The sequence below is a fragment of the Phyllostomus discolor genome, chromosome 2, assembly GCF_004126475.2.
Source record: "Phyllostomus discolor isolate MPI-MPIP mPhyDis1 chromosome 2, mPhyDis1.pri.v3, whole genome shotgun sequence".
Classification (NCBI taxonomy): domain Eukaryota; kingdom Metazoa; phylum Chordata; class Mammalia; order Chiroptera; family Phyllostomidae; genus Phyllostomus; species Phyllostomus discolor.
In genome coordinates, this window is record NC_040904.2 from 163,966,413 (window position 1) to 163,987,725 (window position 21,313).

Consider the following 21,313-nt stretch of genomic DNA (forward strand, 5'->3'; position numbering starts at 1 on the left):
ACAGGCCCCACACTGAGCCTCATCCCTCAGCTTTGAAGAGATCAATGCACTGGCAAGAAACTGTGAGAACAGCTGCTGCAGTTGGCTCAGAGGAAAGCCACTCGTGTAACTGTGCCTCCAACTCCCTTCACTTCCACGTACCCCCTTCCCTTTGGCTTCGAGTCCCCCAAATTGTCTGAGGTTTCCTGGGTTTTCTGTGCTCCACCCCCTTGTGACCTTAAGGATTCTCTGCCACTGTCCTAACCTCTTTCCTGCCTTGCAACAATGAACAGTCTGTCTGTCCTTGCTGCCTGGAAAATTCCCACTAAGCCAGAGTGATGATGGCAAGTAGTAACTCAGACTCCATTCTGCCTGTACACTGTAACCCAGGAAAGCAGAGGCAGCATCTGACTGATGAAGAGCAGAGGTTTATGGAGGCATTGCCTCAAGGACATGAGGATTTTATCCTTGGAACTTCCATTTGTCTTAGTAAATGGACTGCAGATGCACTAAAATGGTATTGAAAGTTAGTACCCAGAAAAAATTCTGGAGGGGAGTTGATGTGAGTTCCCAGTTCTTGGGCCTCAATGAAGCCATTCCCCTTGCAACCCCACCACCCTCTGTACTCACACAAAACGGCACCCAATCAGAAGTAGGAAGGCAGGGTAGCAGACTCAGTGGTGAGTCAAAAAATCCAAAACAAAACAAAACAAAAAAAACGGGGTGGGGGTGGGGGGCTGGGAGCATGGAGTGTACTGTCAAAGAATTTCAGCATGAAAATGAACTTTAAAGATTAGATTTATTTGGAGAAAACAAAAAACCCCACAACCCAAAGGATGGGATTCACATCTCAAGACATCTCCCAGGTAGTAAGTCTACAGATTACAAATCATTTTCATAGAAGATATTTTTGTACAAATTTTACATGTATTGAGGAGTGGGACATAAATCCCTGTTTCTGTTTTAACAGGGGCCAAGGTAGGGGAGTGGGGAAAAAAAAAAGCCTTTTTGGATACAACTATTTGGAAGGAGACTTGAAGAAGGCAAACCCTATCTCGTCATCATCTACAGCAAGTGGTTTCTAAAGAAAAACCCCTTCCAACCTTGGGTATCTCCTTAAAAGCCACTTCCTAGCTACTAGCCATCCAAGCCAATTATTAAAGTTATTTCACTTGGTATGTCTTCTATATCCACTGGGTAAATGATTTGTTATGCCCACTGCTGCAGCACTCGTAAACCAACACCCCTGTGTGGCTGGACAGGGCCTAATCTAAGACTGATGGGAGAAGGGCTTGCAAACAGGAGACCAAGGTGCAATTTCTCTGTAGGTACCCACACTGCCCATGAAGATACTACCTACCGCACTGACAGTACAAAGGTGCACATGAAAGCAGGCAAGTCAAGCTACTGTGTTGCAAGAGAAACCAGGACCTTGTTAAATAGTTCTCTCCATTATCATTTATTCTCAAGGGAGGCTAAAAAACCAAACCAAACCAAACCACACATTGGTCTAGGCCACATTATAAATCTGAACATTGGTGTGGGATTTCAGTGAAGAAGGAAACATGTTAAAAAAAAAAAAAAAGAAAAAAAAAGGGGGGAAAAGAAAACCCAACCCCAACAACAACCCACAAAATAAAAAGCCCGAAACAAAAACCCTAATCAAGGTCACAAGAAAGGCTCCCAGCTTTAACTGTCCCTGTTTATCTGCCCTCACTCACCAAGTAAGACCATCAATCCCAGAATGTTCTGAGGTGTAAAAGGGGTCAAAGAAGCAGGAGCAGGAATGGATAGGAGAGTCAAAAGACAAAGAAGCCAAGATTTACTTGAGAAAAGCAGTGATTCCTCATTTGACAGCTCCCAGGGGCTGATACAGAATGCCTAGGAGACTGGGTATGTGGCTTAAAGAGAAGCTGTTTTTTGGGAGGTAAGAGGAAAGAGGAGATGAGGAACATGAGATGAGTCTAAATTTGTAAAGCTTCAAGATTTCAGCAAAATGTGGATTGAGCTGAAGTTTGAAAAAGGATAATGTTTAAGAAAGGGCAAAACCAGGACACGTAAGAGACCTGGGAATTCCCACCCCCCCAAGTGCTTCCTGCTGCAGGAAGTAACCACTCATGTATTCATTGGAGGTCATACCATTTTTCCCTATTACTGGTGCAAAATAATTCATCACCTCCTCAAAGCTTCTTTTAAAACCACGATTTCCCCACTTATTTTGGTCACCAAGCAGTCCTATTCTTCAGTGGCCTGTAGACTCACTTCCAGCTACCCCCCTGGGGGGTAAAAATGAAGGAATTCCCCCTAGGCTGGCCCCACTAACTCAGAATTAAATAAGAGGAGGGGCTGGCAGCCTCCTGGAGACTAAAATTTCAGAGACTAAACCTACCTTTCCAAGAATGGAGAATTTATTTAGATGTTTGAGAATTAATATATGCCACATTAGGATAAGAATTAAAGAATCTCACACTCTTCTTCATACCTGCCCCACTGCCCAACCAGATTCCAGACATTGTATCACTGTCACTGCCGTTTTCCTAAATGGAGTCCTCTAGGCACTAATCACACAGGCAACTGCATGTGTATAAAACCGCACAACTTTTCCGTTAAAATATGTCTTTCTCTCTGGTTATATTGGCGATTCTCCAGTTAGTTCAATACTTTAAAGGCTGCAGCAGCATGCAAAAGAATTTCATTTCATTTCATTGTTTTAAAAAAAAAGTTAAGAAAGGTCTCCAGGAGATGGTGAGTTTTATTTTGTCTTGTCTGGATAGAGGTTTGATTTGCTCTCGATGTTCCAGGGTAGAGAGAGACTCGGAGAAAGCACAGGATGTAGAGGTCTATTCGGTGTAATCTTCTTCCTCGTTTTCATCTTCACCATCAACTGAGAGAGCAGCATACTTGCTTGCAGAACTGAACTTCTGTAACAGACAAGAGTGATAAAATGACCAAGGCCTTGAATTCTCACAGCAAAATCCAGGAAACAGGATACTGTTACTTTAGTCCAGACCACAACCACTTGCTTGCTTGTTAGCATTTTCCACAGCCAGGGAGAGCTGTCAGAGGCGCATGTGTTCTTTTGCAAGTCATACAAACATGCTTTATCTTGACAAGGGGATGAGAGTAGTGAAAGAAAGGTATGAACAGAGAAAAACACTAATCTAACTGTTCACTATTTTGAACGAGCAGCAGTGCCTTATTTCCAGTCACTCTGTAGCCCTAAATGTAAGGGAGGTTTTCAAAAGGGAAAGCTAAGGGAAGTTGAGGGCAAGCCTTTGACACTTACAGAGGCTGGATTTTCTTCAGGTTTCTTTGGCTCAGGTGCAGATCGGGAGTCTTGATCCTTTTTGCCATCTTTCCTGCAGAGATGTGAGTATAAGACTGCACCTTTATGGGAGACCACTCTCCCATCATCCATGAACAATTTTGAGGCATTCAACAGGCACCTCCAAGCCCTGGCTGGTGTGGCTCAGTGGATTGAGCACCAGCCTGTGAACCAAAGGGTCACAGGTTGGATTCCCAGTCAGGACATATGCCTGGGTTGTGGGTCAGGTCCCCAGTGCAGGGTGTGTGACGGGCAGCCACACACTGCTGTTTCTCTCCTTCTCTTCCCCCTTCCCTCCCCCTCTCTAAAAATAAATAAATAAAATCTTAAAACAAAACAAAACAGGTACCTCCAGTTAACAGTCCTTGCTATCTGGACATTTTGTTTATCTAGATTCTCAGAATTTAACTGTCTGTATTGGCTGACTTTGGCTTGTTCACAGTAGGAGAACTGGCAATGCTTAGAGAACATGCATACCTGTCTGACTCCTTCCAGTGGTCTTTGTTCCCTCCGTCTCCTGGACCCCGGCCGGAGTTCCCACTTTGGCCTTTCGGGATACTCACCCCATCCACTTTATTTTCATCTGCTTGAGTAAAGATGCAAAAATAAACTGAAGGCAAGTAAAACAATTAGTCCCCCTCTCCTAGGTTTCCTAAGGGCTGGAAAAAAATGTGCTCATATGTACTGATGGAAATTTGACCTCACCCCAACCCAGACTTCCTTTCTAAGCCCTTCTTCCCACATACTCTCTCTCTATATATATCACACCTACCCACCCAACAAGATCCACTAAAAAGTTCCACTGCAGGGTTATGCCATCATGAAAAGCAAACTGGCAATAAAAGCTATGATGCTGTGTAATGGCCCTGGCCTTGCAGATGGTGACATTTCTAATCTGTACTGAGCATGTTAATTTCCTTCCGAGTCTCTCCCCCAAAATGTTCTACCAGGAAAGAGCAGGGCTCCATGCTTTCTCCAAAGAGACCACTCCTGCCCTCTACTGGCAAGAAAAGGCAGACAACCTATGAACCTTTACCACAAAACTGGGTACAACATACACCGAAGTTCAGTGCTTCATGGCTCCTTTACAGGCCTTTTAATTTATGCCTCTAAGTGGAAAAACCCATTCCCTTTTGGTCTTACCTTTCCTTGCTGGTCCTTCCTCAGATGGCTGAGCTGGAAGTACTTTGCCCCCAACACTAGAAGGAAAACATGTAATCACATCATCAGCTGTCTTAAGGATGGAAAAGATAAGAAATTATAATCATTCTCCTAAGTGCAGTAAGCTTTACAGAGAGCCAAAAATACATACTTAACACTGTGCAACTTTAGACTATGGGAAAGACAACAACAAAGGCAATTACTTAAACAAACACTAAGTGCCATGTCCTTTAGAATCATCACAATCATGCAAGGTTCATGTTATTCTCTATTTTACAAATGAGGACCCTACGACTCAGGGAGGTAAAATCACCACAAAGGATATACTGCCAACACGTGACTGCTGTGTGTTCTCATTTACAGTATTTGCAGATTTTGAGTAACCAAAGTGATGTCAACCAGCTATCAAAACTCTAGAAAATGAACAGTTGGTGCTTATGAGGCAGCTCCAGTATATCACTGAATCTGAACTACAAGAGCAAAGGCAATGTAAGATGCTATCTCAGGCCAACTCCCTACAGGACACTTCCCCCCATGACATCACAATATTTTTTAAAAATTTATTTATTTTCCAAGATTTTTTTTTATTTTTAGAGAAAGGGGAAGGGAGGGCTGAGAGAGAAGGGAAGGAAGGGAAACATCAATGTGTGGTTGCCTCTCACATGGCCCCCACTAGGGACCTGGCCTGCAACCCAGGCACGTGCCCTGACTGGGAATTGAACTGGCGACCCTCTGGTTCACAGCCTGCACTCAATCTACCAGGGCCTAAATTGTTTATTTATTGATGAGAGAGAGAAAGAGAGGGGGTGAGGGGTGGGAAATGAGGGAGGGAAGGAGGGAGGGAAAGAGGGAGAGAAAGAAAAACATCGATTTGTTGGTCTATTTGGTTATGCATTCATTGGTTCATTCTTAAATGTGTGCTAAGTGGGGACTGAACCCTCAACCCTGATGTATCGATCAGGACAAAGCTCTAACCAGATGAGCTACCTGGCCATACTGTGACATCACAATATTTAGGATTCTAGAGCTAACCAATTGCTATGTTTCCCAGCTGACTCACCTTGTAGGGGATTGCTGCTCTGTGTCTGAGCTCTGAGATCGAGCAGGAGGGTTAGAACTTCGCTTCACCCAAGCATTCTCCTTTGGTGGAGGGGCTGGCATTACCTTTAGAGGCTGTTCGGGTTTGGAAGGCTTGGAAGTTGGAGAGTGACAGTCTTCCTCCTTACTGAGTGTTTCATTTTCTAGAGACTTCTCACTCTCTCTTCTTCGCACATCTGTGAAATCAGAGTCAGAAGGTCAAATTACCAGAGAGAGAGAGAGGAAAAACGGAAAAAAAAAGAAAAAAAAAAAAGGCTTATTTGTATTAGGATTACAACACAGTGGGAAATGGTCCACATCCACATTTACTGCTTTCTATCATTTTTCTTAAATACAGACTCTAATTTGGCTCCCAAAATTATGACATTATCCCTAAGCCAGTGGTTCCCAAATGTCATTTTGAGAAAAAATGTTTTACTGATGCAAGAGAAATAGAAAAAGTGACTCTCTAAGGGTACCACCTGATCTTTCCTAGGAATAAGTGAGTATTCTTTATTTTAGGATTATAGCTCGTCTAACCTCAATGTTAAAATGGTCATGCTTGGAGAATCACACACATGCACAAGCTCAAACTCCAGAACCACTGACCAACTTAGAGCCTCAACACACACACGAACTATATAACAAAACATGATACAAACAAATTTTTACATTTATGAAAACCAGAACATACTCATGTATTTTTTTTTTAAAGCACCAAATGTCTCCTTAAAACCAGGAACTTATTCTGTCAGATTTTTACATTTTATTCAGAAGCAGGGATACAAATCAACCCAACCAACATACCCCTACTGGGTTACAAAGAGGCATCACATCCTCTTACTAAGAGTCTACTCCAGTATGAACAATTTCCAGAAAACTTCTACACCACATGGATGACTATTTCCAAACCACCCAAGCCTTGAGCCATGTCTGAAAAGCTCAAGTACAAATCAATCTGGAGGTGGGAGCAGAAGCCTTAAAAACAGGCTCATAATAGAGGGAGGGAGGTGTCACAACTGCACCGTTCAATTTCCAAAACAACGAGTGTGCTTGAGCCCAGTCAGTCAGATTCAGTCAGGAAGAGCCAAGAGCACATCATCATCACTCGAGACACCACTCTGGTCACGTATGACATAATAAAAGGCTGGCCTTGGGAGCAGCTTAGAGAGCGACAGGACCATGACTGCTCTGAATAAACAAAACTCTGAGATGTCAACACATAAAATGAAGGGACAAATGTAACAATCAAGTATACTCTCCTGTGAAGAATTAACAGATCATTCAAGTCTCCCTCTGGTGCCCATTTCTCAGATTTTTCAGAGCAGGAGATGTAAAGCTCAGATCAACCCAGGACAACCCAAATAGAGCCCACGACTGAATTTAACACCCCGAAGTCTCTGCATAATTTGGTCATGGGTAGGTTACAGAAGAGGGCAATAATATGATACCCACCCTGATCTGACTTACTTCTGCCAGAAGTGGCTGAGGTCCCAGTCTGTGACGATTCACTTCCTGTCCTTGACCGTTCCCGTTCCTGAGTTTCTTCGCTTCGCCAGCTTGGGTGTCTATGTAAGAGATATTAAAAATGCTTCAGTCCAGCTCAGGTGAAGGCCATCTCGGACCCATGCTGACCCCTTAAGAGCCATCACTTATTAATATTTTATCACACCTGCTCTGTATATAGGCAGGTATGTGCATCTGTCGCTCCCTCGAACCAGCTGAAAGCTGTACACATTAAGACACTCTGGCTCTCATCGCTTCAGCAAGCATCAGCTGGAGTTAAGAGCATTCTCCTAGTAATCTACAACCTTACTGGTAGCACAATTCCGCAAGCCTTTCAAAACTAGGCCTAGTTTTCCAGAATGTTAGCGAATGTCAATAATAAATATTTTGTAATGACTCTTGGCATCCTGAAGAAACACTGGACAGTATAACCAACATACATACAAGTAAAAATAAATGAAAAATAGTTCACAATCCACACTTACATAAGTGAAAACATTTTCTACTTTACCCCTTGTGTAAATTGCAACGAGCTAAATCCACTTACCTCACCATGGTGGAGTTTTATTTTATATACTAAAGCAGGGTTTGCAAAGTATTCTTAAAGGCCGTGATAAAACTGTACTAATAAAAACAGGCCCAGGCTACAATTTGCTGACCTTTGTATTCAAGTACCACCAATTTATATTAGTTGTAGGTCAAACCAAATAGACCTTTTGAAAATTGTGTGATAAGCAACGACTCTTAACTGGGTTAAACTGTCCATGTGCTACAGAGCACCTAGTGACTGGAGCCTACGCACACCAAATGCTGATAAACGACAACCAGTATCATTCTCACAAACGTCCCGTGTGTCCCTGGGAATGCAATGCCCCAATTAAGACCCAGTGGATTCAAAGACGGGAAATTCGTTGATGACGACCTCACCTCTCCCGAGGCCGCCGTTCTAATTTTGGCTCATCCAGCTGCCGCTGCAATTTCTCTTGTTCCTTCTGTAGCCGCTCCTCTACTTCTCGTTCTCTAGCAGCCGTGTCAACAGGCTTAGCCCCTCCAAAGATAGAGGCCGCTCGACTGGACTGGGAGGTGCTAGCAGAGGAATCATCTTCCTTAGGAGTGCTCCGAGGCTTTAGATTCAGTTTGGGTCTTTGGGGGGGACCTAAGTTAAATAAAACTCTAAGTAACAGGTTTTTTAAAATCAGAAACTGATGGCCGAAGGCCAGATTCCCAGATAGCCCTTAGACGGGATTCAGATTAGGGGCCCAGCCAGTACAGCAGAGAAGGTAAGGGAGATTAGAAAATGCATGGTTTAAATAACCAAGTCTAATCAGTCCTTCCACAGCCACATCCATGATGCAGTACCAGACTATGAGAAAGACAAAAAACAGTAACAATTTACACAATAAACCAATTATTTATCACGATCACTATTATCAGGAGGAAATTTTCAACTATAATAAATTACTGGATAAAAGTAATCTTGTCCAAAAATGTCTCTGGAAGATGGATGACTTCACTACGTTAAGAGCTTGTGACACTGTGACAGGGTGGACCCTAGTCCTACACTCTGTGTCTCTGTGTGTAACACAAATGTGACAGTGCTTCACAGGACAAAGCACGCAACACTGAACATCTGAATATAAACTTTAGGGGGGCTTGATTTCTCCCTGGATTCAAGTTGTCAGCACATTTCAAGATATACTTGAGTGTTTCAAGGAAACGGTGTTTCTCAAATTCAGTGTTTAATGTTTCAGACATACAAAAGATACAGAAGGTAAAGAAAGCCTACGTGTACCAACCACCTGGCTGAAGTAATAAAACCATGAAAACCACAGAAGCCTGAGTATCCTTCCTCTGACGACACACCTAGCTGTGCTGTCTTCTCATAACCACTGTGCTGAACTTGGTGCTTATCGTTCCCATTCTTGTCTTTATCCTTACCAATGGTTAAAATCTGTGTTAATGAAGCAACTCTTACTGCTCGTCTCCCTTTCTTCTTCCTTTGATAGCTTCCATTTATTTGCCTACTCAACAAACAGCTTGTGTACCTGTATTTCAGGAACCATACCAAGGCCAGGAATTCGATGGTTGGTTAAGTTTCTAGTTTCTGTCTGCAAGAGGCCCCATTTATTGGGAGGATCAAAGTTAAAGAATACAGCATGCTAAGTTCTATAAAACAGACTCATTCATATGGGCCCTGGCTGGTGCAACTCAGTGGACTGAGCGCTGGCCTGTGAACCAAAGGGTCGCCAGTTTGGTTCCCAGTCAGGGCACATGCCTGGGTTGCAGGCCAGGTCCCCCAGTAGGAAGTGCGTGAGAGGCAACTGATAGATGTATCTCTCACACACTGATGTTTCCCTCCCTTTTTCCTTCCCTTCCCCTCCCTCTAAAAACAAACAAACAAACAAACAAAATCTTAAAAAATCATAAAACTGGGATGCAGTCTGGGGAAGCCTGTAAAGTTTTCAAAGTGCTAACACCTGAGAACCTTGAGAGCTCGGCATGTACACATCAGGCTGGATATGGAAAAGATGAAGACAACCCTGAAGAAGTCAACTGTAGGCAGAACAGTGGAAGTCCTTATATGTCAGAGGTAAGGACGAAAAGATACATTTCAGACCACAGCGAGACTAAGAAGGTTTTATTGTAAAATTTTATCCTTACTTGAGGACATCTTTTTCATTGCTTTTAGAAAGAGGGGAAGGGAGAGAGGAAAAACATTGATGTGAGACAGAAACAATCAGCTGCTTCCCATATGTACCCAGACCAGGGATCTTATATGCCTGAACTGGGAATAAAACCCACAACCTAGGTATGTGCCCCGATGGGGAATGGAACCTGCAACCTTCCGGTTATGGGATGATGCTCCAACCAACCGAGCAACAGTGGCCAGGGCTAGGACTAGGAAAGTTTTTAAAAAAGGGAGAATCACAATTAGATCTTGTTTACAAAGACAATTTGGGACACTGTGAAGAATGAAGCAAGGCAAGAAAATTTATTAGTAGTGTGGGTACAACAATGAAACCTGAACAAAGGCAGCGGCAATGACTTGGGAGACAAGGGGGCAGGTCAGAGAGGGAGTAGGGGGTAAGATCACCGGGGTGGGGAGGAGAGGCATACAGCTACTGGAGGAGGGAACAAATGGCACGAGAACAGGTCAGGAGTCGAAGACAACCTGAGGCCCATATCTGAACCTTCACTCTTCTCACCAGTAATGCAGAAGCGGTAATTTTACCTACCTATACCAGACAGAATTCTTAGAATTATATAATACTTGTATGAGAACTCAGCTCATTGTTGGTGCAGAGTAAATGCTCAACAAATGCCAGCTATTGTTTCTACGTTTCTTGCATGGAAGTAGATGCCTTTAACAGCAATGCTTTTAAGAATCAATTAAAAGTTTTATAGAAAAGACTAAAAATGTTATTTTCATTTTGTTTTTGTTTGAGGGAGGAGGAAAAACTTTACTCAAGTGGAATTTCAATATGGCTCTCATGACTTTTGTCACCTCACTGTGTTTTTTAGTTGTCCATGCCTACCTTTCTTACTTGAGGGTTTGCAGGCAATGAGGAGAATATGGCACTTGCCACCAAGTCAGGGCTGACAAAGGGGTGTTAACAAAGGCTAGGACTGCTTCTAAAAATAAAGAGAAAAATTCTCGGCCAGATACCTTACTTTTTCAATGATATCACTAAAGAGAACACAAATGGTGGCCACTTAGTAATACTTTTTGAGAGGTCAGATTTATAATACAAAGTTTTATATAAATGTAACATTATTGCTTTTTGGCCTTTTGGCTGAGATCAAGTGTAGTATCTGTTCTTATCAGTTTAATAAATGTTGTAACATTAGGAACATAATTTTAGAACAGGTACATTAATGCCTCAGCATTAATAAATAAATAAATGTCAATTACTATAGTAATAATGGCTTTAAACCAGCAACACTTGATTTTTAACCCCACATTGCCAATTACTGGCTATGAGACTACATCACTGCCTTCATTAGAAAGACTGGGCCCTGGCTGGTGTGGCTCAGTAGATTGAGCTCTGGGCTGCTGGGCAAAGGTTGCCCGCCAGGTCCCCAGCAGGGTGCACGTGAGGGGCAACAACACATGGATGTTTCTCTCCCTCTCTTTCTCCTCTGTCTAAAAATAAAATAAACAAATAAAATAAAACCAGTAAAAATATCCTGGGGGGGAGGGAGGGAGGGAAGGAAGGAAGGAATATTGGACCATCACCATCACCTAATTTAACTGTAGTTTATTAAATGAGATCACACCATAAAATGTCTGACAATGTTTTTTATCCTTTACTACTTTTGTTTCCTCAATACATTTTAACTGAAAAGTGTGTATGCTATGGGAAGTTACAACCAGACTTTGCTTTACTCCCATCACATCATCTGTATCTAGTGCTCTTTCCACTATGCTCTGCTACCTCCTATACATGTGTAAGTTCTGTCTGTGCCCACTTAAGGGGTCTGAACATACCTGAAAAACCCAGTCGGTTTGTTTAGTCGTCTGCCCCATCAAGCAAGCAAAAGAAAATAATTACCTCTATCATCACGCCTATAATCATCCCGAGAGTAGTCATCTCTGGAACTCCAGGACCGGTCATCACGTCTGTCATATCTGTCCTCATAGCGGTCCCCGCCTCCTCTGTAGTCATCATCCCTACGGTACCCACTACCAAATGCTCTTCTGCCACTGCCTATCCTGGAATCATAGCCTGTAAATAAATATACCCCAAATTGTGATCATCACACTGGAGGGAAGAAAAGGCAAGAAAGAAACTCTTAAAAGAAAGCAATTTAACTCAATGGTGTTTTAAAATGACCTCTATCATAGTCTCTGCTGCTTCTGTCATCGTAACGGTCCCGGCCACTGTACCGATCCATGTCCCGGCGTGGGCCATCACGGTAACTGTCCCGAAAACCATCACGGTATCGGTCTGAATCGTAACGATCTCGATACTCTAGAGGGAAGAGAGACAGGTAATGTCATTTCTTTTTCCCTTTGACACTAAAGAAACATAACAGCCTGTTAGACCAATTTGATTTCATGAGTTCATATTCACCGCTGTGTCCATTTTTGTAAAAATAAGCCACATTGTATCCAAAGTGGAAGAATTTCTACTGCACTAAAGTATTCTTGGTATTTATTTGATTTAAATTTTTTTATCTAGTAATTCAATATACACTGCTGGGCTAACAATTTAGAAGGAAATTAGGAGAAAGAAAAATATATATCCCATAATAATTTCCAGGAGTAAAGGTTGAGATATTAAAACATGTAAGTACAAAACGTTAGAAGAAAATATAGTTGGAACCAGAGATCACTTAAAAACGTTTAGCATGGAAAACCAATACACACATCACCAATCTGAGAGGCAAAGAAAATTAAGAAAAATATATGTAACATGACAATGGGTTGTCTATTACTTAAGTAACAGAAACTAAAATTAATAGGACATCATATTCCACTACCAAAATAGCAAAGATTAAAATAAATGACCCATCCCACACTGGCAAGGCTTAGAGGAGAAAGTAAATTCCTACACTGTTGATGTGTTTAAAATAGTACAAACACTCTGAAAGTTGCCTCAGAACTATGTATTAAATTATGTATACCCTCTGGGCCAACAATTTCTAGGAATTTTTCCTGAGCAAGTAACTGGACACATGTACCAGGAGGTTCACTGCAATGTTTCTTTGAGATTAAATCAGGGGGAACCCGTACAAAGCAATTATTAAAAACAATGAGAAATGTAATAACTGAATGTGTTCACTACATACGATTACATACCTAACGTGAATACCAATGTAAGAAGCATCTAAATGCCAGAAATTTGCATAAAGTAGTAGCTCCAGTGGCAACTAGACAGTGTAAGTCACTTTTAAAAGGGGGTTATGGCTCTTTGGCTTCAGATGACTTGTTAGATCTTACAATTTTCTGAGAGGAGCTGGGAACCCAGATGCATGTACCCTGACCAGGAATTGAGTCCATGACCTTCTGGTTTATGGGACGATGATCCAACTGAACCACACTGGCCAGGGTGAAGCTGAAAACATTTTGAGTTTAATAACTGATGCATGCAGGCCAAAGAAGGACCTAATGTTATGGCTGCTTCCTTTTAAACAATGATTTCATTTTGTGAGGAATATCATTTTGTCTATGTAAACAGACATTTCGTGGTAGTTTAAATTTTGTAAATTAAAGGATACGCTAACGTTAGTGAAACAGTTACACACAGAAGAGAATCACCCTGGCTGGTGTAGCTCAGTGGATTGAGTGTGGGCTGTGAACTGAAGTGTCACAGGTTCGATTCCCAGCCAGGGTACACGCCTGGGTTGCAGGCCATAACCCCCAGCAACCACACATTGATGTTTCTCTCTCTCTCTATCTCCTTCCCTTCCCTAAGAATAAATAAATAAAATCTTAAAAAAAAAAAAAAAAAAAAAAAAAAAGAGAAGAGAATCAGAAATGGAATTCAAAAAACAAACATACAAGAAAATATGCCATGTGTTTTATTTTGAAATGTTTTTAATTTCTGGAGAAACAGTTAACTGTATGAGTTTTTGCTGAGATTTTACAGTATTATTTATTATAATATCCCCCTACCCTGGCCCTTAAAGTATCTTATGGGCCAAATGCTTGGGATAGCAGTCTGTAACCTCTTGGTATAATCTGGGGCCTCTAATATACTGACAGAGCTGACTTTGGGGTCATAACTCAGTTTTACAAACACGGCAGGTTTGGATAATAGCACACTCAATTTTCTTGGTATCCATTCTGCTTGCTCCAAATTCAAGTTTGAGGTAAGAAAACAGCCATGGGCCTTGATTCAAAACAGGACCCTTGTCTGGCACGTCTACCTTTTCTTTTCTTTCAAGAGCAGTTTCTTCCTGTTAATAATAGAACCTTATGCATAAATGCTAAATAAGCACCTGAGGTAGTTCTCTCCACAGCTTTGTTGGATCCAAAAGACTTGATGGTAAAGTCAGACAGAAAATTAACTTAAAAAGCAGAGGATTATAGATGTAGCTAAAGGGCTCCCTCCACCCTCCATCCACAATCATAAGGGTACTTACATTACCATGCATTCATTTTTTCAACTTATGTATTAGTACTATATGATACTGTTTCAAAGTTTGTACATTCTTGCTCCCTCAACAGGTTTTTAATTTTATCCCCATCATGGCATGTATGTTATAGAGTAGTCCATTATATAAACAAACCACTACTTAGCCATTTCTTTACTAAACAGGTTCTTTACATTTTGAAAATACAAAGTATTACCCTGGCTGGTGTGGCTCAGTGGACTGAGTGTCAGCCTGTGAACTCAAGGGTTGCTGGTTCGATTCCCAGTCAGGGCACATGCCTGGGTTGTGGGCCAGGTCCCCGGTAGGTGTGTGCGCAAGAAGCAACCACACACCGATGTTTCCCTCTTTCTCCCTCCCTTCCCCTCTCCAAAAATAAATAAATAAAATATTAAAACAAACAAAAAACCCCCCCCAAACACACAGTATCTCTTCGTGTAGTTTAATAAGGTTGCATAAATTTCTGCACAAATGTTTTACAAAGCTTTTGTTGGATTTAGGTGGTATATGTAGAAGTTGCAATTTACCCCAGCTCCCATCCCAAGACATGCTTTATTCCCCTTCTCTACATTATCTTTTATTTGCAGACCGTTTATCTTCCTTATTATAAATAATGTCTAGTGAGGACAGGATTTTTGTCTGTTTTGTTCAGTGGTATATCCTGAACTTAGAACAGTATCAGGCACATGGCAGACATTTAGTATTTTTGAAGTGAATTAATTTTGTTATTAAAAGGTCTCATTAAAACTTTACATTTTGACTGTTTGCTGCAAGTAATGCAACCAATTTTTGTACAGCAGGTTCTCCAACAACACAGGAACTTAACTCTTGTTTCTATTAATTAGCCTATGGTAAAACTGGTTTAATTATATGGTTTAATTAAAGTTGCAGAACCTATCGACAACATTAAATGAAGACTTACTACACCCACTCTTAACCCATCAATCTTGCTGATCTGTTGTTAATGCAAGTACTTTACTTTGTAGAATCTGTTGGGTTTCTTTCTAAATAACTGTGTCCAAATCGAGAGGAAAAAACAAAGAAAAAGACTTAATGAAAGTGGTGACTTTCATTGGTGACTTAATGAAAATGAACTTACTGTCTCCAAAGCTGTCATCGCCTCTTCTAGGTGGGTAGTCATCAAAGCTGTCTGTGGCAGGGCGCGCCCTCCAGTCTGTATCTGTTTTGTCAGAATCCCGATTTCTGTCTCGGCCAAAAGAACGATCATCCCTGTCTACAGACACACAAAACAAAAAACCCACAAGTGAGCTCACAAAACCATTTGCTCAGAATTTTTTGCATGCATAAAAACTCCCCTCAATTCATTGTATTCTTACTCATACCACAGCACAGTTAAGAAGTTACCCCAGACTCTCCAACTCAACTGAGTGATGCATTTCCTCAAATTTACTCCTACTGGCTTAATGCTTATCTGCCTCAACTTCTGTACAGGAGGAGCCCTGATATACACCTAAAGCAGGCCCCTTTTGGGTCTAATTGCTATTGAGTACCTGATCTATTTATTATACATTTAACACTCACCTATGTCAATTAGGGTTTTTCAATCTCAACACTAGTAACATTCTGGCTAGATAACTCTTTGTTGTTAGGGGGCTGTCCTATGCATTACAGGATCAGTCCCTGGTTTCTACTATATATCAGTAGCACTCCCCACAGTTATGACAACCCAAAATGTCTCCAAACATTAACTAATGTTCCCTAGGGACAAAGTCATCCTCAGTTAAGAAAAACTGCTCTAGATTAAGGTAGAGCTACCACTATCTACCTCTATTAACATTTGCTGGGAAAGGGTCCCTCTGGCTTTGTTATCATCCTACGACAGTAACAAAACAGGAGAACCATCAGCTTTCTTACCTTTATCCTGGGCTTGATCAGCAACGTCCACTCGAATTCTCCTGTTACCTAGAGACTGAGAGCATAGGACCATATTAACCAACCTTTCGCCCCATTATGCACAAATCTCATGAGTGACCTTGAACGTCTGGGCATAGCAGAAGCACTGGGGGAAAGGAAGATAAAGGAGAAACACTGTAATCTAGCCAACACTCCAATTTGTTGGCTAAAGAATCCTTTATAAAGACTTGAAAACGGAAATAATCCCTTAGAATTAACAAAGTTAAATTGGGCTTAAATGACGTCAGGTCAATTAACTTACTATTTTAATAAAGCTGACTTTCACAGAATAGAGTTAACTTTTTATCAAAAGCAACTTAATAATATCAAGTGTGATAAATTAAAAAAAATTCCCAGACAACTAGCTAAATAAAAGACATATTTGGATCCAGAGTAACTAACTACTCATTCAAGCATTTATAAAACCCTTATTATGTACCACAAAGATGCTTAAAGCATGGTCTCTGTATAATGTCAAGTTCTTTCATTCAGTATTACCTTTGGGTAAATCAGTTCCTGCAGGATACCCTGATTCCCTTTCTCCCATAATTAAGTATATATTTTTTGAACCCAATTAATTCTACTGCTGATTTTTCCTCATTTCATAGTAGAATCTACAGTTGAAGAAGGATAACAGTGAATTTTAGTTGAAAACACTCAGAATTGTATTAAATAGCATTATAATAAAATCTTTAAATACACAGCAACTCCTAAATCTGGACCATAAGAACATTTTAACAGTTACTCCAGCAAACTTCAGATAATAACTGTACGCTATTCTTAAAAAAATTATTGATTTTAGATAGAGGAAGGGAGAGGGAATGAGAAACATTGATTCACTTGTTCATGCATTCATGGGTTGACTTTTGCATGTTCCCTGACCTGGGACTGAACCTGCAACCTTGACATATCAGGACGATGCTCTAAGCAACTGAACTACCCGATCAGGGCTATATGCTATTCTTTTCTTAAATCTAGACTGAGAATTTAAAAATGAGTAATGTTAATAAAATCTAAAGATTACTGAAGAAGAAATACTTTGGAACAATTTCAGCTTCTCATAGATTTAGCTAAATGTGATTTTTTATTTCTAACTAATATTTACTTCAGGTTATCAAGTGGTACTCAATTATAAGACAAGAAATATATTTTTAAAAGTATTTGATTTTCATCATTTCAAGTGGCTGATCTGGACCACAGAATTATGGCAGAAATGGCATTGGAAATTGCCTTCTCAACAAATAGTGGCTTCTGGAATTAAAAGAGAAAAAATAAACATGCTTTCTTCCTTCCCAGATATAATTAGTTTGATTTCTAAAGTTACTAGAGGTAAAAAAGCAGTTCCTAGATTAGAAACTCGCACCACTCAAAGGTAAATAAATGCTTTACCATCCTGCTTGGGCCAGCCTAAACATCATTACACAGCACCAATCATGTAATAACTATTACAATTAGATTTAGTCTCTACTTTCCCTCACATATTAACAGCTGAATCTCTTCTTCCTACAGGACCTCTAAACGTGTCTGGACAGAAAAACATCTACAGGCAATGTTAAAAAGCAGAAGGACTGAATGTTTACTGTCATTCTTCTATAAAAGATTTCTAGGGGGATGTATTGATTGCAAATGACATCTGGGTGAGAAATGTTTCCAAACCCTTTTAAAGCCAAACATACCATTACTTCTCTGAAATGAGAAAATGCCTCTTAATACTAACCTGATTAACACGATTTTTCTATTTGGCTTGATCTGGTCAGATTATTTTGAAAAAGCAAACCCACGAGAGCTGAGGCAAAGCTGTGAGTGAACAATGTGAAATTCTATTAAAAGACTTAGTGTAGGTGGATTTCTTCCACAATTTTCCTCCTAAGTACCTCCCTGGATTATTGTGGTCTGTTGAGCTCGCTGAAGTGAGGTGTGATTTTTAAGTCTTATACTATTATTAAATAACACAGGCTTTTCTTTGTAGATATTCTGGTAACCTTTCAAACAGCTACTGATTTAACTTAAAATACATAAGTTGGGTAAACACCAAGATTTGTTAGCTCCCACCCTTCAAACTCCCCACCTTATTTTCTTTACCTCTTCATTGAGGCTCAGGGCATTGAACAAGGAATCCAGGTCCTCGAACTCAGCGTAACCAAAACCTTTTAACCTTTCTGGATTGCTGGGTTCACGTGGTAAACGCACTGCACTGATCTGAAGGAGTAAATAAACAAAAAAATAGTTCCCAATTCAATGTTCTTTCTTCTTCTTTCTTTGATCATTGTATATACAATAAATTTCTTTGAATACACAAGAACCTGGTTGTCTCCAGCCATAAAATTGGTGCAAAGGGATAGAAGACAGACTTCACTGAATGTTCTATCAAACCCTTTTAATTTGAATATGAATTTACCCCTTAAAAACAGTTTGGTGGAATCAAACACTGGACTGTAAACCCTCACGCCCCTACACCCCCCTCTGTGGAATTCTGAGATGATAAACCACTGAATTTTTACTTTTTGAAGCACTGGAAAAAAGTCATACCAACCTGGTTTTAATTTGACATTATTTAACTTGTGTTTTCTAATTGTAAATGCAGGATTCTTCCCTGTGAAGTTTCATGAAACATTCCCCAGCACTAACTTTTATTAATTAATTATTTACAACAGGTTTATGTACAATTTTAGGATCATTTTCAAATACTTTTGACTATTTTCCTGCCATCTTCTTTCCATCATCCACATCTGTTTTCCTTACCCTTTTGACTTACTATATTCAAGTTTATCTTCTGAATCACTGACTTGACATTTTATTCTGGCTCCTTAGATAAGAGATTTTGTTATAGTCTCTTTTAAATTCTAGTTTAATTCAATTTATGAGACAGCAGAAAAAAGAACAAAATATGAAAGGGGGAAGTAGCTGAAGATCACTGTGTTCTAGAACATAAAGGTGAAAAACCTGAACAGAACAGACTTTTATAACATTCTACAGAAAGCAGCCACAAGAGGGAAATAAAAAACAGGCCAGCCTTCTAGTTGATCTACATAATTAAACGGGGAGGAAAATTTGTAGGTGGCAGTCAAAAACAACCTTGTCAGAATAACCAACTACAGAAGTTAATGGCTCACTGTAGAGAACAGTACCTACGAGGGGAGTCAAAAAAACAGTGGAGGGGGCAGATTCTTAGAAGAAACACACTTTTAATGTTTTCTCATTGGCAAACACTGGAGAAAAACCTAACAGAAAACTGTTATTCACTGTTTCATTTTTTTAAGTGCTAAGTGATTTTTTCAAATATTTATTTACTTTTAGAGAGGGGAATGGAGTGAGAGGAAGAAAAACATCAAAGTGTGGTCGCCTCTCAACTGCCCCCTACTAGGGACTGGGCCCACAACCCAGGCATGTGCCCTGACTGGGAATTGACCTCACAACCCTTCGGTTCCTAGGAAAGCACTCAATTTACTGAGCCACACTAGGCAGGGTTATGTGCTAAGTATTTTTTAATCAAAGTTTGAAAAAAAGAACTGAGCTCCTCTATACTCTATAACTTTCTAGACCAGCATTTTGAAACATACCTTTGGAATATACTCAGCCACAAGAGATGAAATGCTGCCATTTGCGGCAACATGGATGGACCTTGGGAATATTATGCTAAGCGAAAGTAAGAAAAAGCTAAGAACCATATGATTTCACTCATATGTGGGATATAAAACTGAAACTCACAGACACAGACAAAGTAGGGTGGTTACCAGAGGGAAGGTTGGGGGGGGGGGGGTAGTAAAGGCAGCTAAATATATGGTGACAGAAGATGATCTGACTTTGTAGTATGTAAATCATGTATCACAGAAATGTACTCTTCAAACCTACAGAATCTTATTAACCAATGCCACCCCAAGAAATTTAATAAAAACTATACATCTACCCAATTAAATGTATTCTTCTAAAAAATCAGTTAAGTAGCACCCTGGCTGGCGTAGCTCAGCAGATTGAGCGCAGGCTGCAAACCAAGGCATCGCAGGTTCGATTCCCAGTCAGGGCACATGCCTGGGTTGCAGGCCACGGCCCCCAGCAACCGCACATGGTTGTTTCTCTCTCTCCCCCCTCCCTCCTATAAATAAATAAATAAGAAATAAAAAATCAGTAAGTAACATTTTTTTAAATTTAGTTTTTAAAAGATCCTATTTATTTTTAGACAGAAGGGAAGGGAGGAAGAAGAGAGGGAGAGAAACATCAATGTGTGGTTGCCTCTTGTGCACCCCCTACTGGGGACCTGGCCTGCAACCCAGGCATGTGTCCTGACTGGGAATAGAACCGTCCTTCTTTTGGTTTGCAGACTGGTGCTCAATCCACTAAGTCACACCAGCCAGGGCAGTAATTTTGACAAAAACCTGAATGTCATTAACAGAATGCCTAAGTTTAGAGGAATTTTCTTTCCACCTTTTAACATTCAACTGGGTAGAAAACTTAAGTTTCTTAACAAGAAGGGGTACAGGTTTGAGAGACCCTATCAATAAGGTACTGTTAATTTTGCTAAGACTGTCCAATTGGTGCTGGACGATAACTTTCTCAGCCAAAGAACCTAAAACACCATTTTATTATGTATCTGTTTCTTCCAAGCCTAGACGCAAACCTAGAATCTTTCTCAGTATAGAAAATCAGAGACAGTCACTACTAATATGCTATTCTCCATAACTAATTAATTGCTTAAAACCTTCAGACTTACATTTAATCCTCTAAAGAATTCCTTAATGGAGTCTTCTGTCACATCATAGGGCAGGTTCCCTAGAAAAGCTGTGTAGGGTGGTGATTTGGGAAGACGGCTCCTGTCAATATTGGGTTCCCGAGCAGCCCGTGGAGCAGTGGGTAGGATGGAACGGTCAATTGGAGGTGCCCTATACACATCATCATCATTACTGTGCCAAGTGGTTGAAACTAGGACAGAAACGTAGACACAAATTAGAGGAAACTTCCCCCAATGCTGTTGTAGAACAGGAGGACCCATACTGGGTGCCAAGTATTAAATAGGCTACGTCAGGAAAGAAACAGGCAATGTCAGAATCAGAACAGCATGCAAAAAGTCTTAGTCTCTTTGTCTCTCAGTGTTTGACGGCCTTTAAGGGCCCAGGCTTTTCTTAACAAAATCATGGTGACTCATTCTTTACAAAGAAAGAGAGGAAAGAAAGGAAGAAAAGAAAGAAAAGAGAGAGAGGGAAAGAAAATGAATATATCAACTACTACTTATGGAATATTACTATGTATGCAAGGTAC

The 21,313-nt window shown here is 40.5% G+C and overlaps 1 protein-coding gene and 1 pseudogene across 4 annotated transcripts in view; one reads left to right on the forward strand and one right to left on the reverse strand.

Annotated features, from left to right (window-relative positions):
• Positions 1–759: 759 nt before the first annotated feature.
• EIF4B (eukaryotic translation initiation factor 4B) overlaps positions 760–21,313 on the reverse strand; it is a 30,581-nt gene continuing 10,027 nt past the window's right edge. The window contains exons 3-15 of one of the 4 annotated variants that reach the window (XM_028533406.2): positions 20,769–20,977; positions 18,143–18,259; positions 16,022–16,076; positions 15,246–15,380; positions 11,884–12,021; positions 11,602–11,775; positions 7,976–8,204; positions 6,998–7,110; positions 5,526–5,739; positions 4,448–4,503; positions 3,782–3,887; positions 3,266–3,338; positions 760–2,900 (exon numbers count right to left, since the gene is read on the reverse strand). In XM_028533406.2, coding sequence (XP_028389207.1) covers positions 2,820–2,900; positions 3,266–3,338; positions 3,782–3,887; positions 4,448–4,503; positions 5,526–5,739; positions 6,998–7,110; positions 7,976–8,204; positions 11,602–11,775; positions 11,884–12,021; positions 15,246–15,380; positions 16,022–16,076; positions 18,143–18,259; positions 20,769–20,977 — 1,700 coding nt within the window. In that variant the 3' untranslated portion in view covers positions 760–2,819. Of the gene's footprint in view, positions 2,901–3,265; positions 3,339–3,781; positions 3,891–4,447; positions 4,504–5,525; positions 5,740–6,997; positions 7,111–7,975; positions 8,205–11,601; positions 11,776–11,883; positions 12,022–15,245; positions 15,381–16,021; positions 16,077–18,142; positions 18,260–20,768; positions 20,978–21,313 lie in introns of all 4 variants that reach the window. The other 3 variants (XM_028533408.2, XM_028533407.2, XM_028533405.2) reach the window with 3 other exon arrangements.
• LOC114514313 lies at positions 10,823–10,925 on the forward strand (annotated as a pseudogene).